Raw genomic sequence first — 15596 nt, forward strand, 5'->3', positions numbered from 1 at the left:
TGGTGGCTTAAGGTACTTTTTTCCATTTTCAGAAGTAAAAGCTTTTCATCACAATGACAGCAAATAAAATGCAGAAGTAGCAGTAGAAAAGGGGTTCCGGTGTTTAGTGTGCAAGTGTGTATTTGTTGCATCAAGCAGTAAAATTGCATGAGATAAGGACCAATACCTTCAAATAAGCACAAAAAATTGAGAAAAATTCATTTGAAAGGAAACTGAACATTTAGAAACTTCACCTAAACCACAGGTTTGACAGTTTTTAATTTAAGAAAGCACTGATTCCAGAAATGAAAGACAGCTTTTGGGCAAGTGGTGGTTGTTGCCTTGCATGTTTATGTGAGCAAGCTGACGAATACGTATTTGAATGCTTTGAGAGATGGACTAACCTTCTAATAATGCATATGTAAACTTCCATGTTTGCTTGATTCCTTTGAAGTAATTTTAATATCTCATCCTTGCCAGTTTTATTGTGTTTACGACAGATTGGTTTTCTTCCCATATGAAACATCCATACTGAAGAAAAGCACATTCTCAAATGGGCTGTAATGTACTGTTGAACTTCTACAGCTGGAATAAGGCAAGCTCTATACTAGACATGTGATGGAGGTACAGTAAAACAAAAGCATTGCAGATAACAGTGTATGAACTGTACTAGAGATGTAAAGCAGATATGATTAAATCTTAAACTCTTTGCAGTAGAGTTTAGAAATCTTAGACACCTATATTTTTAATGACAGTGTGGCCTAATAAAGGAAGACTGAGATGCTGCAGTAGCTGACTGACTCACCTGCATTTTCTTCTCATCTTCAGGTAGGTTCAATGAAAAAAAGTGGTGGGGAAGAGGTAAGGTGTTTCCCTGTTACTTTGTGCTACAAAAATATTTTTTTTATTGGTCAGACTTTGCCCCTCTTTGCAGGGGAAGAATATGCTATTTGCAGCTGTATGAACTTTAGGCAGTAGACAAATATATTTATTATTGATACTAATTGTAATTTGAATTGTGTTGCGTATTCCCAAGTCTAATAAGGATCTGAATTATTTTTCTTAAAAATCTGCTGTCCTTAGAAAGTGTTGTGGCATGAACTGAAATCGGCGCCCCTCAATTTGCTCCTTTTAAGCAGAACAGGCATCATTTCATTGCATTTTGAAATCAAAGAGATCAAAAACAGCAAGGTGGAAGAGGATGCTGTAGTTGTTAGGATGGTATTTTTGCGTATGGTTCGATGTGGCGGAGAAGCATGAAAAATAACCAGGCACTTATTGTTACTGAACTATAAGTGGATGGAAGATTTGCTTCAAGTGTATTTGACTTTTTTTTACCTACACTGACAGTTATTGATGCTGATAGAATACTGTCTTTAAGTGCCACATGGTGGATGGCTTTAAACTGGTGGGTCCCCTTAAAGGTAGTTGCAGTGTAAGCTTCACAACTTGCTGTAAGCTTCTGCTTGTTGGAGGTAATGCAACTTCCTTATCACCACATCTGCCTACCCTCAGTCAGAATAGGACAGCTGAATGTGCTTAGTGTTTTGTTTTGAAGTCAGAATAGCAAGCCTGGCTCTCACCCTTCTTGACTAGCTTTTGACAAAGTGTTTTTGTTGCTTGTTTTTTAAATTTTTTAAAACTTTTAAAAATCTTTTTAAAGAGTTAATTGATGAAGCACAGCTTAAGGCTTTATCAGTACGACTGATGCTTTACTACCTCTATTAGTATAAAGGGCTGCTTCCTGTTAACCTGAGTAGGAAGGTTGCAGCTGAAATGAAAACAAGCAGTTTTAAACTTTTAAATTGAAGCAGTTTACTGGTATGTGCATGTCACTGCACAGCACTTACACTTTCATTTCAACTTTAAAAGACGTAAATGCAATTAAGATACTAAAAGCATGAAAAGGTGTGAAAACAAGAATTCAAAACTAGGAAAAAATCAAATTAAGGCCATGATTATAAAAAGAGTAAGCTGATTTCTAAGGTAAGGGCTGAGCCCAGTTATGAATGCCACAGCAAACAAGGGAGAAGGTAAGGTGTGAGTACTCAGTTCTTAAACAAGTGTCAGTAAAGAGAAGTGAATGGTGTACAGTGAATGATTTGTAGCAATTTCAGGCTCGACAGCAAAGTGAGCTTGCTTGCTTACTGTCAGCTCAAAGGGATTGGTTACAGCCCTGCACATAAAGCATGTAACAGAATGGCAGAGGAGTAACGCCCACAGGTTAAATAAGACTTTGTCCCATTATCCACATTATTTCTACTACCAGTACCAATCAGTGCACTGGGGTTCCTGCAACCTGCTGAATGTAGGTCCTACTATAAAAGAATGACTGCATTGCAGTGCTGTTATCTGTACTGACTGGCTGTTGTGTGAGCTTGAGTAAGACAGATTCCCATGAGCATTAGTGCTGGTACCTACCTACCACAGTCAGTGTACCACACTGCCTCTAACATCTGTAAGAGCCTTTGATAAAAATGACAAACACACAGGCTTTCTTTCCAGAGACTTCTAAGTGTAGCAAGTTTTCATACTGAAATAACAGAACTGCTGTCTTGAAAAAATAATAAACTTTTAGAAGTCATCATCTATCTTCATTTTCCTCTATTTAAGTACATCTGGGGGGAAAAAATCTTATTTTCTATTACTTGATGTTAAGTATTTGTTTTCCAAAATACTTTAACTGATGAGACAAAACCAAGTATGTGTGTATAAAATCTAAGTTAGCTAATTAAATAGCTGAGTACCACTTGACTACTAACCTAAAATGCTGTACATCTTTTAGCCTGTCTTTCTGAAGCATTCCCTAATCTTCCAGTCAACATGCTGCCTAATAGCAGGAGTAATATTATTGGTTATTTCATTATAATACACAGAGCAAAAGCAAGGAGTAACCTTCGAAGTTAACTTCAGCTTATATCTCAAAGTCTGACTGGAATTTCCCACTTGAGTAACTTCATAGCAGTGATAGTTTTGTGGTGAAATAATACCTAAGTTAAAAGCAAATTTTATTACTTAGGTAAAGGATATTTTTAATATTGCGACATGAAGGTTACCATGTGAACAAATATCCTATGTGGCCTTTCCATACTCGTACATTTTAGAGTTCTACAATTATGCAGCTTTAAGTATCTGTGTGCAAGAAATCCTTTGTGTACCCCTTTCCCACAGGGACTTGTTTACACTAAGTTTTTGCAACAGCATTAATAGATGTTTAAAAACTGACCTGAATCTTAAGTAGGTAGTTTAGTTGTTTGTTCATCCATAATCATTTTGCAAGTGTGGTCACGCCTGAAGTACGGAAGTGTATTTAATCACCTTCATGCTGAAAAAATGACAGTAGGGGAAGACATTCCTCTCAGTGATTTCTTGCCCTCATTGTGCCTCTTCACATTCTCAAGGAAAGTCTGTATGGACAACTCTTGAGTTCTTCCCCAGAGCTGAGCAGTCAGTTGTGCCTCAGAAGGGCATGGAACGTTCATCTCTTTTGATACTGCAAACTCAAAATTTAAGTCACGGAGCAGGTAGAAACAATATTGAGCTCTTACAACTCAGCATTTTTATGAAAAAGATGAAGTAAATCAGTCCAAGGTCTTTTCTGCTTTTGCCTCCCTTCTAGCAAGAGCATCAAAAACATTTCCATATACTCTCAGCTTCAAGTGACAAAAAGACTAGTTAAAGTATATACCCAATTTAGGATTTGTTAATATAGTTTACATTTATTCACCCTTAAATTTTTATGTAGCTTGCCACATATAACTAGATACAAGCTTTAAATTTCAAAAGGCTGTTCGTTAATTGGTAATAATTTCAAGTCTGGATGGAGGAGCAGGCTTCTGCTGTCAAAGTTTGCAAGAGAAATTGCATGCATTATAAACTTCAGTACAGAAAACGAGAAATGTTGACCTTCATCTTCAGAAAGATTTTTTTTACTGATTTGCTGCTGAATTTTACCAAGAGATACTGATGATTTAAAAGAAGTCTTTAAATCAAGTCAAATCATTAAGTTGGATATAAAACTGTAGCAGTTGATTTGAACTATACATTTGAAGTAATCTTTTGTCTTTTTTTCTTAATTCCAGTTGCTCTGTATTCTTCTCTTTGCTTCAAATATTCTGCTTTGCATTCCTCATTGAACGATGGATCAGTATAGCTAAAAGAAGGACAAACATTATTAGAATAATAGAATACTAAGTATATAAACAGCACTCAAAACTGATCTTCAGTCCCACCCGAAGTTATCATCTTAAACTCTAATACTGAATTGGTCTGTGTTCTCTTCTGAGACCACTCTTTCTTGAGGCATAGTTCTGATTCTTCAGGCCTATGCATGAAACCATAATGAGAAATTCCAAATTATTCTTTCTCATTTGCAGTTAGGTTCCTATGTATAAGAACCTCTGGAGAGCACTTATCTTTATGCACCTGAGAACCTACCATGAATTTAATGGGAACAATTTCAAGCTTGTATCCTGAACAGTAAACATGTATGTAGGTAGCTCCAAAAGTCATATTTCCCTGGAAATAAATAGGAGACTACAACAGATATAAAGACCACAGTAACACTATTTGATAGTGTTTTGTAGCTTAGAATTTTCTCCATCTTGCAGTGTAGTCACCTCTCTTAGCTAGGTATTTTAGCCAGAGATGAACAGGAGCCTGCACATCGTACTTATAGAAGTCTGCACTGTTTCACATCTGCTATGACAGCAAATTTTCCAGTGATATTCCAGTGTTGCCACCATCATTTTGAATGCATTGAAACCGATGTTCAGCGCTGTACATGTTTCTCTGGTCGTGATTCATGTGGATGGGCTGATTGAGATGCTCTTCATTTCACGGTACATAACCATCTAGAATGTGGCCTGTCTTTCACATCCCTGTCACCACTGCTGAAACACACCACTCCCTACCTCACTGTGCTCATGTCCACAGTTTGGTCTCCGTGACTATGAATGTCAATGTGTGCCATTTTTTTCTGCAAGGAGGAATTCACTTCCACCCCTTTGCTTCATACACACTTCCATGTCAGATGTCAGACTGCCCCTCTGCTGCCAGCTGTCGCATGGCAATAACATGTAATGGAATACGGGTGGGAAGGTTCAGCCTCTGCCATACTCCCACCATCTCCATCTGACCTAGTGGGCCATCATAATAACTTAGGAGGCATTACTTTCAGAGCAGTACTCATTGTATCTTCATCATTAATTTTAAGTCAGCTGACTTTAAGTATAGTGATTCAAGTGCTAAATATTTTTCCATAGCGCATGTTTTTTTGTGCTGTCTGTTTTTGTTTGTTTCTTTGCCTTAAAAAAGGTAGAATTTAAGGTATGGAGTTACAGCCAAGTAGAACTGAGAAACTTTGAGTTCCCACTCTTGTGTAGCTGCATCTTTTTTAATTAATTCTCAAACATCAAACTCCACCTCTCACTACAGTAAAGGCTTTTAACATAAAGTTCTGGTTTATCAGAGTACGTATGACATGCATTCGATCACAACCCAAACCACCCCCACCCACATCAAGCTCAGAGAACACCGACTCCATACTAAGAAATCCTAGAATAACTTCAGCCTAGTGACACTGTGGGTATATTAGACTTCAAAAAGAGACATTTAAATCCATAAAATATCCATAAACACTGAAAGACAGTTCAAGAAGTAAAACCAGAATGAACTTATCCTGTTTCTATAACAGAATGTGCTTCTACGGTTCACCCACGTCCTCAATTCAGCACACTGAGTACAGGGCTGCATTTCAGTGGGACTGAAATTCTGGATCCATTAGCAATATTTAAATGCAAGAAAGCATTTTTAGCTATAGGACAGTTTTCTTAAAGAAATTAGAAAAGTCTTGTCAGGTAGAGTCCTGACCACCATCCTTTCTTCTAAAGCAAAGACATGATTTTCAGAAAAAAAACATCAAAGTCACAAGGTTAGCAAAACCTTTCTTAGAAATACTAAATTTTTGATTCAATTCTACATTAGTACAGCCAAAAACATGGAGTGAAACAAAGGCTCAGAAAGGACTTACTAGCCAACGAGGCAATCTTTCAGTGCTGTGTTCTCTTTCCGACACTTTACCACCATAAGGAAACCAGTTTCTTTGCAACACTTAGTAAATGCTACAGAAAAACAAAAAGATTAGAATTAGAAAAATGACAGTAAAAAAAAAAAAATCCCCATGTGCCTGCTTTTCCACAGGAAAAAGTAAAAAGAAAAGAAAACCTCACAAATCAGACCTGATCTGTTATTAACACAGCTGTAGTTGGCCTGGAGCTTCATACTTTATAAGGTCTTTGGGGCCTGTTTAGCAACAAGCTTTTAATTAGGATTCTCCCCTCATATTGTATAGTGTGTGCACACACTGCTATGGGTAATGCTAACAAATTTATGAAGCTACTCTCGCAGCAAATCCATGATTCTTAGATGCTTTTCAAATTGACTATTCAGGGCTACCGCAGCAAAACAAAAGGAAGCATGAAGAATTAGGTAAGCCAAGATTATGAGAAACGTTAGCATTTCCTCTTCAATGAAAGAACTATTTTGGAATAATTAAAGTCCATTTATATCTACAAATTAAGAGCAGAGTGATGTTGACAGCAACTACTGTCTCAAAGAAATGTCACTGCCAATCACCTCCTGAGAAGGCATCTTTGGGATACAGGACAAGAAACTGTGAGGTCCTGGTTCTCTCCTGGAGTGCAGGGAGAAAATCAGCAGTTAGTTTATCAGCTGGGATTGCCAGGTGGTACTCTACAGCACTGCACCGCTCCACAGAGGACTGGCATCTTCTCTGTATCATGTGGCAGCCTTTGGGTGTTCTTCAATACAGAACTTCTTCGAAGTCCAAATGGCCAAGAAAGGAGCATTGTCCCTGAATATACTGACCACCTTCAAAGTTCTTGGAATCACAATCTTTGGAACAAGAGAATATAAAAGGGAGGAGAGACAATCATCAGTCTCTTCCCAGGAAAAGTGATCTTGCACCTATTTGCTCAATGAAAAGTAACTACGCAGGCAGTCTCAAGGGCTTTGAGACTTTAAAGAACATTTAAACAAACACAATTCCTAACATTATATGCTGGTTCTATAACCACATTCTACTTGAAAATGTACCAGATGAAACTACACCACAAAACTGCAATTAAATTAACTAGTTAATTACTTAATTGGAAAGACACAGTAACTTGTGCTCAAAGATACGTATTAACAACGAAGCTTGATTTCTCAGCTCTCATGTGATGTGTGATTTAGCTTCAGACCCCAAATCATCCAAATGCACGTGCACAACTTTGAGGAAACTCTGAACAGCTAAAGCTTATGAAGCAGCACAAGCTCAGAGCAATATACAAAGCGTACTATTAGATTATCAAAATGTTCTTTAGCTTTTACAGGTGACTGTTTTTTGTTTCCTGCAGTGCTTACACTGAATGTCCCTACATCAGCATCTCAGAAATACCTATTATCACATTTCTAAAAATGCCCTCTGTTTTTCTGCAAAACATCAGAAGCCTCTGAAAGCTTATGGTTCATGCAGTGATCAGTTTGATTTCTACTCTCCACAGGCACTGCCCTAAGTGCTGTGCAATTTTTCTGTAGTAATCATTCCTCCTGGAAACTGTGAAGTAAAAAAAACACTGTAGACAACAGGAGGTCCCTCTCACTTGTTAGCCCACCCGTCTTGATTGGCTACAGGCGCAATGTCCTGGTGAACAGAACCTGAGCTACAATTGCAAGCACTGCCTGCCTTCAGGAGCCCCACGTGCAACTACGGCCAGGGAACCAGGAAGCACTGCTACCAAGTAGTAACACTGCTTCCTGCAGCCATTCCACACATCTGCAACAACAGAGCAAAGTAAGAGCAGGCTGAAAGGTATCCGGAGTTCCCACATGAGCACATAAAACTTAGCCCTCTTTTCCTCTGATTTCCAGTGCTTCAAAATCCCTTTAGCAGCTACGTAAGGCCTGTGATTCAAGACAGGTCTAGTTACAAGTGTTTACCAGAAACCTCGCCAGATTCTGAAGAATGTTGTTTTAATTATGCTCTGTCTTGCTCACAATTCTTTCATTAACCAAAACATCTCAGTGTTCATCAGCACAAAGAGTACTAACACTATGGTATCTGGAGCCATCGTGTACAATCTCAAATCAAGAAGTCATCTCCATCTCTGTCATCTGACAATGGACACATCCCTCACTCAAGCACTGTCTGCATGGTAGACCAAAGCTTTGGGATGCACACCATAGGACAAAGGGAGCAGATAGCACAGGATCTAATGACAAACGCACTGCAGTTCGACACATTAACAGCCATAAGGACAACTCAGACCTGCAGGAACGCCAACGTGCTCCAAACGAGCCCACTTCCTGACACTGCTGCATGTCATACAAAGAACAATTGCTCTCTCAGAGCAGAACTGATCTCTTAAAAATCTTACGCACAGTCCCATTTTTACTATTCTGGCAAATGGCATTCCATGACTTTGCAAATTTGTGCAAGGAAACAATGTTTTCTTTCTGCAGGCAAGCAGCAATCTACCACAGTAGAACCTCAGGCAGCAGTGAAAATAGATGCAAATTCAGGTCACCTGCAAATTCGGTGCAGGTTGTAACAAAGCAAAGAAATAGAATGTTTCAAACAAACAAGAGATTTCAGCCATATTTAGGAACTGGATGTTTTAACTTTTAGTTGCAATATGGCTGTACTGAAATTGAGCAATAAAGAAATGAAAAAGACAGAGATATTGTTTCAAAGCTGGCAGCATTTGGCTGAGGAGCAGAACAGGACAGAATGTGTGTTAAAGGAAATAAGGGGTGGAGTGAAAATGCCTTGCTAGGGAAAAAACAAGCTTGTGCTCCAAAAAATGAACCCTGATAAGGTTCTACCATGGTATGTATATATGTCCATCACTGAACGCTCTATGCACAGGTTAAGGATAGATCCTGCAGGTACCTGCCACTTATAATGGACACTGGCTGTGATCACCAAGTCCAACCATCAACCCATCACCACCACACACTGTGTCCCTCAGTGCCACATCTACACATTTATTGCACACCTTCAGGACCTTCTTTTGTCCTATTGCTGTTAATGGAGAGAAGAGGCCAACCCCCACCTTGCCACAGCCTTACTACTAAAAGTCATTAGTATTTTAAAGGAATGTTTTTCTTAATTATTTTTGAGTAGTTTCCCCTCCTCTAGTTCTGTTTTACTGCTTGACTACAAGCTAATATGGGAAACTGATGGAAATCGAAGTGAAACTGAGTAATTCTCATTTATATTGGACTGAAGACAGACTGGATGAGTGATTTTCCCATCTATCCCAACAGATACCGAAGCACATGCACTATCTGCCACATTAAAGACATGATTTTCAAAGGTTAAAAGATCAGATACATTACCAGAGGGTTAGTTACAACAAGGTTGGTGGAATTCCACTGGCACCTGTCCTGGGACGTACAATTCATAATTCAACAAAAAAAAAAAAAAAAAAAAAAAAAACAATAATTGAGGACACTTTTTTACCTTAGAAGATATCTATAGGTTCAAGAAATATTTGCTTTTAAACAATGAGAATCAAAACTTCAAGGATTTTAACTTAAAGGACGAATCAACACCTGGCGTACCTTGACCCAACTCTGCAACATAAAGATAATGATTCTCTTCCACACCATTAGACCGGATTGAAGGTTAAATTTAACATTCTTAATCCCAGTGTCTGCAGATATCTAAACAGTGGACCACAAAAATAAAGCACAATTTTTAAAATGCAATTTATTTTTTTTTTTTTACTGCAGTCTATCAACACTACCCCCCTCCAGCCTCAAATAAAGGTAGACAAATCTCTTCCCTGTGCTGCATGCAAAATGAGCTGGCAGCATCTGTGTCAGACTGTAGCAAAGTTTCAGTTACATATAAAGATTTAATAGAAAAAAAAAAAAAAAAAATCAATGCTCTGTTCCAACCATAAAAACATAATCAGAAAGTTTTGATTTTCTGTAGTGTTAAGTAGAACAGATAATATTTGTGGGGATTTTTTAGCATAATATTTCTTATGTTATTTATTTAGACTTCAAATAGCTTTTTTAAAAAACAGATAATCATTTCTTTAGGTACACATGAAAGTCTTTCCACACACAAAGCAAGAAAAGAACAAAAGCTAACTGTGACATCTCCAGACACTGAGCAGTGTGGAAAATGGGTTGAAAATAAAACACTGAGGGATCATCATTATTTTTATTTTACTGTATGAACTGTCATTTGAAGGCCATTTTGGAAGGTCCATTTATTGCAGACTCGTAATATTACCCACACGCTCATATTGCAAAATGTTGTGTGATTAGAATAATAGCAAAATGGTCCTTTATCAGCCATCATTACATATCTCTCTTGCAGATGTTTGTGTACATAAAACAAATGAAATATTCTGCATTATAGAGATAAATTGATCCTCTCGGGTCTGGCTTTGGTTTATTTAAAGATTTTACAATTTTACTACTTAAGAGAAAGTCCTACAGAGGTGTTATCTCACCATTTATATTTTCTCAACACTTATGATACTGTTATCACACTCTTAAAATAATTTAAAAAAAAAAAAAACTTGTATCATGATCCATACCAGGCTTATGTTCTATTCCTGGGGTAGGTTTCTTTCCCTGCGAAAAAGAGGGAATAATTATGCCCAAGATCAGGATGGCTCAGTCCTTGAGCTCTACCACTGGGAGGAGAAAAGGTGTCCAAGTAACCTTGGACAGGGAAGGGGGATTTGGGAGTCAGTGGAAGACAGACAGGGAAAACAGTTCTGCTACAGTGTAAATAAGGACAAAATTTTAAATATGTTTGTGAAATGTCCACAAAATCATTAAAATAACAAAACTTCATCAGCAGCATTTTACGGTGAAGTTGTTATGCTTTTAATTTTGTATTAAATTGTGATTTATTAGCTTGTTACTTTGAAGATTACTCAGTATGCACAGAATAGATTACTGGCGTATTTAATGAGCCAGAGGAAGAAGTAGGATGAACATGAAAAGATTGCTTTACATAGTAGAGTACAAGCTATTTGATATTTCTAACACAGTACAAAAGAAAGCTTCTCTGTAGATTGATCATGGTTCAGTTAACATCACTGAATATCTAATACCTCCAACTCAATTAATTCTCACCTGATTAAGATCAGTCTGATATTCAAAGTAAATCATCTCTCCAGTCAAGTAGAAATCAATATTTATGATTTTACTTTTAAATTACAATAACAAATAAAATATGTGGATCGTCAGTATGCCAGGAGTAGCTTTCCTGTTCTAGTCTACTACGGCATGCCTAACACAGCTGATTAAAGAATTATTCTAATTTGACCAACAATATATATAAGACTCAGATTAATTTGAATAGTGGAAGATAGCAAGAAATAATTAAATGCACCTTATATGGGGCAAACAGAAAATTGACGTAAAATAACCTTGATTCTTTCAAGTGAACCTCTGTTATCAGATCAAATACAATGTTTCCACAAGTATATGATAAAAAATACAAATAATCATATACTTTTCGTTATCCTGCTCATCACCACCTCCCCAAAAACCTGCTTCATTTCAGTTCTTATAGCTCCAGCATGCTGCCAACTCTATACTGGGGCAGATGATACATCAGTAGTAGCACATGCTGCAGGACTGGGGAGGAGACACGACTGCAGGAGCCAAGGCATGTTAGAGAAGGGATGCTGACCATGTGAATGATCACTTCTGACCAAACCTCTTCACAGTGCTCACTGTGGAAAACACCAGCTCTGCCTTAAAATACACTATGCAAACAGGATCCTCCATTACATTACAGTGTACCTTGCTAGGAAACGTTGAAAAGTCGCTCACCTAGTGATTAAGAAGTAAACATACAGCAAAGAGAACTGCCACGAAAGCAGACAGCACAACTGGTGAAACGCAGAGGGCAAGTATTTTCCCCCGAATTAGGAACTGTTTCTCTAAACACACTGCCCTGGGGTAAAGAAGATGTGTTAGCAATATCCTAGAAACAAAGCTGAAGACTTTGCTCTAGGGGACATTTACAATTAAAGATGAGAAAATGACATACTGGATCAGACAAAGGACCCATTTGTCCTGCTTACCATCTTTCTCAGAAGTCAGTAACAGCTGCTGCTACAGGGGGAAAAAAAAAAAGTGCCAGTAAGTCTACATTATGGAGTAGCATTTCCTCAAGTGAAGTTTGTTCCTAACCCCTATCAACTGTAAGCTAGTCTTATACCTTGAAGCAAAAACTTCTCACATGCCTTTCAAAACACTTACAATCACTTGCACAGTAGGAAACTTGTCAGTTCAGACCAAGGTAAGATGAGGAAGAAAAAGGAAAAAACCACCCCCGTACCAAAAAGGCATACGCTAGCTTGAATTCCTTCAATGTATATCTGCCCCTGGCTTGCTTCAAGTCAGTGTCTCAGATACTTAGTCACAACTGTAGAAGTCACAACTACTGCAACTGTGGTTATTTGTCATACCACAGATGCCTTTTTCATTAGCAAGTTTTCAAAATCCTGCTGCAAAAATTAATTGGCCTCAAAGTATCCCTTGGCTGGATGTATAAGACCTGCCTGTACAGCCACTCTCATTCTGACAATTCTTTGGCGTAGCCGCAATAGGATGAAGCAGAAGGCAGGAAAGGCACTCTGTGTACATCAGAAATGTTTGGTTTTATCATCTTGTTCCCCTTGCACCTCAAATAATCCACTTACTTGCTCTTAGAAGCACTGTGACAGCAGCACTAAGAGATGATCTGTGAGGTTAACTAAGAGAAATGGTTCTCCAAAACAAGAATCCAGGCTGGCTCCGCAGACAGAGCAAACAATGCTGTGTGAATGACTGAGGTAACCCCAAAGCAGCAAGTCCCAAAGATCAACTGAAAAAATGGTCCTTAACCTAGTATAGGAAGTGCTCCAAATTTTCATCTCTTAAACACATATATGTTACATGATATGGTCATCTGGCGAGAGAGTTTCTTAATTTAAGGCCTATAAGGAGCTTTTCAAATGAACACAGGAAATCAACGTCTTAAATTGTTTTTAAACCTACCCAAAAGTTATGTACTAAAAAAACCCAACCCTTCCACGTCAATTCTGAAAACACATGTAGTAGAGTATGTAGGGATTCTCCATTATCTCCTAAATCCGAACAGATGTCTTTGCTTTTGTTACAGAATTTTAACAGGGCTTTTGTTATTTTTGAGCCTATCATTAAAGACTGAATTTCTGACTGAATTTCTGGGAGGGAGAAATAAAAAGTCTCTAAGAAACTAGCACCACAGAATCATAAATAAATCAATGAAGCAGTGAACGACAAGGCCATATGCCCATTCCCACATGATGCAGAGGCTTGCACTGAGGGAACCTCTCTCACTGGACTCACTATCCATGTTGTGACATCTAAAATTTGCTCACATTCAGACTGAGAATTGTGGTTGTTTGTCAGAGGCATAGCCAGAAACCCCAAAGCAAGGGAATGCTCCAGGCAGCGGCAGGGAAGAACTTCTGTCTGCATCAATTAACCCACACCAGCCCACAGAAGACTGCTGGAATCACTTCTTTCTAATTTCATAGTGAGCAATAAGGACAGTGAATAAAAATAAAAAGCAACAAGTGTAAGAAAGGTGGGAATTGTTTCACTTTGAACAAAGAGGCCAACAAAGACAGAGCCAAGCACAGTATCTCAAGCCAGCACAATTAGTACAACAAAAAAATACATAAATTATCCTCCAACTGATAATAAAAAATATGCCAGGTTGGAGCAATTTGGGTTAAAATCAGAGTTCTGGAAGAAAAAAAAAGATATATACATGTGCAACCTCATGGCATTTTCTGCAGCTGTTAGTCCCAATGCTTGGACAAGGACAGGTCAGCTTTTGTTGTTCTACTTTTCTGCGTCAGTACTAACACACAAGGTCTGATCAAAATGACTCTTGTGATATGAGGGGTGGAAAGGTTAAAGTTAGTTTTCAGTTTAATAAGAATTCTGAATGCACAAATGAAGCTTGACCAGGGAAAATGTTTTCCTAAGTAATCACACAGCCAGAAAAGAAGGTTAACAAAAAAAAGAGGACGTCTTCAAATTTCAGGTAGTACTTTTCTGACTGTTGCTGAATGTTGACAAAATACTGTTGCAGACATAAAATTTATTAGTAATATCCATTTATCTCAGGAGAATATGGACTCAAACAGCAAACAGAGCTTTGGTAGAGATGGTGCAGTGAAATACCTACTGGTAACTTTAGGGTAGTGGGTGCAACCCGATCTGATCTCTCATCCTGGATTAACACATTTGTCAGCATTATTTTCATACGTGTACATACACACATAGCTGTAAGTGCATATATATGTACACGTGTATATATACACACATCTATAAGTGTATATACATGCATAGCTGTAAATTTATGTATACACACAGAATACACATGTGTATTCTACAGCAAACACAGAAACAGTAAGACACATCCTCCCACCCCTGACTAAGCAGCACACCCAGTGCACAGCATTACAGAGATGAGGGTTATGCCCTCACAAGAAAAAAGACAGAAGAAATCACAAGGGCACAATTATTCTGTGTAGGGCTTTACAGTGACTGTGCTATCTCAGGCAAGGGAAGATTTAAGTGCTCACAGATGACAACCCACCGGGCTATTTAGGTAGATCTATCAAGACAAACTAACCCTTTTGTCCTCCTCTTGAAAATAATTATAAAAACCATAAATCCTTTTAAGCAAAGTATATTTACTGCTGCAAAACAGTTTATGTGGGTAAATCACAATTTTCCTGCTAAAGATTGTTGCTTTAGGAATATTCCTGTCAGGTACAAGTATTGCCTTATACTTAAGGTTTCAGGTAAACCAGACCCAGCAAGCACAGCCACCCAGTTAAACTACATTGTTTTTAAACAACTGCTTCCTTTAAGACTGACTTGATCTAATTTTCCTCCCAGCCTGTAGTAAGTATCCCTGACATCAAGCGTTACCATACCAGACGCTGGAAGAGGCAGAACTGGAACAAATGCAAGTTCCCCCATGGCTACTGTCTGTCACTGCCTGCTCCTATATAAACAAGTGCATCCAGCTTGAGCAGCACAGAGTCGCCTCGTCGCTGCTCATCCTCCCAGCTCCTCCAGGAGCTGCTGAGCCACTCGGGGACAGCTGAGAAGTTAGCATACCAGATGATTCAAAGCAACAACACACCCCATAACGACTGACTCCTTAGCTGAACTCTGAATTTGAATAAAAAGATCTATTTATAAATAAGCCAGATTCACTGCGAGTGGCACAAATAGCAGTAGTGTCTTTCTACCACACGGTGGGGATAGAGCAGGTCATTTACGTAACTCTCAAGGAGGCAATTACAGTTATTCCACCATAACAACAGCTCTACCTCACAGGCTGTTCTTTCAGAGATGCATTCTTCCCCCTCTGTTCAAGTCCCTGCATTTCCAAAAACACCGTTTTAACTCAAAGATCTTTTTTATTTATTATTATTATCGTTATTTATTTTCCTTCGCTCTCCAAACGAAACGAAATATCCTTTAAACAAAAGTGAACTCTCAGCTGGAGTGTAGTACTGAAT

The 15596-nt window shown here is 38.3% G+C and overlaps 1 protein-coding gene across 2 annotated transcripts in view; it reads right to left on the reverse strand.

Moving 5' to 3' along the window:
* Window positions 1-3671: 3671 nt before the first annotated feature.
* CMC1 (C-X9-C motif containing 1) overlaps window positions 3672-15596 on the reverse strand; it is a 39535-nt gene continuing 27610 nt past the window's right edge. For both annotated transcript variants that reach the window (XM_031590249.2, XM_090142526.1), the window contains exons 3-4: window positions 6011-6101; window positions 3672-4132 (exon numbers count right to left, since the gene is read on the reverse strand). In XM_031590249.2, coding sequence (XP_031446109.1) covers window positions 4018-4132; window positions 6011-6101 — 206 coding nt within the window. In that variant the 3' untranslated portion in view covers window positions 3672-4017. The remainder of the gene's footprint in view (window positions 4133-6010; window positions 6102-15596) is intronic.

This window comes from Phasianus colchicus, chromosome 6 (assembly GCF_987193195.1).
Source record: "Phasianus colchicus chromosome 6, bPhaCol1.hap1.1, whole genome shotgun sequence".
Classification (NCBI taxonomy): domain Eukaryota; kingdom Metazoa; phylum Chordata; class Aves; order Galliformes; family Phasianidae; genus Phasianus; species Phasianus colchicus.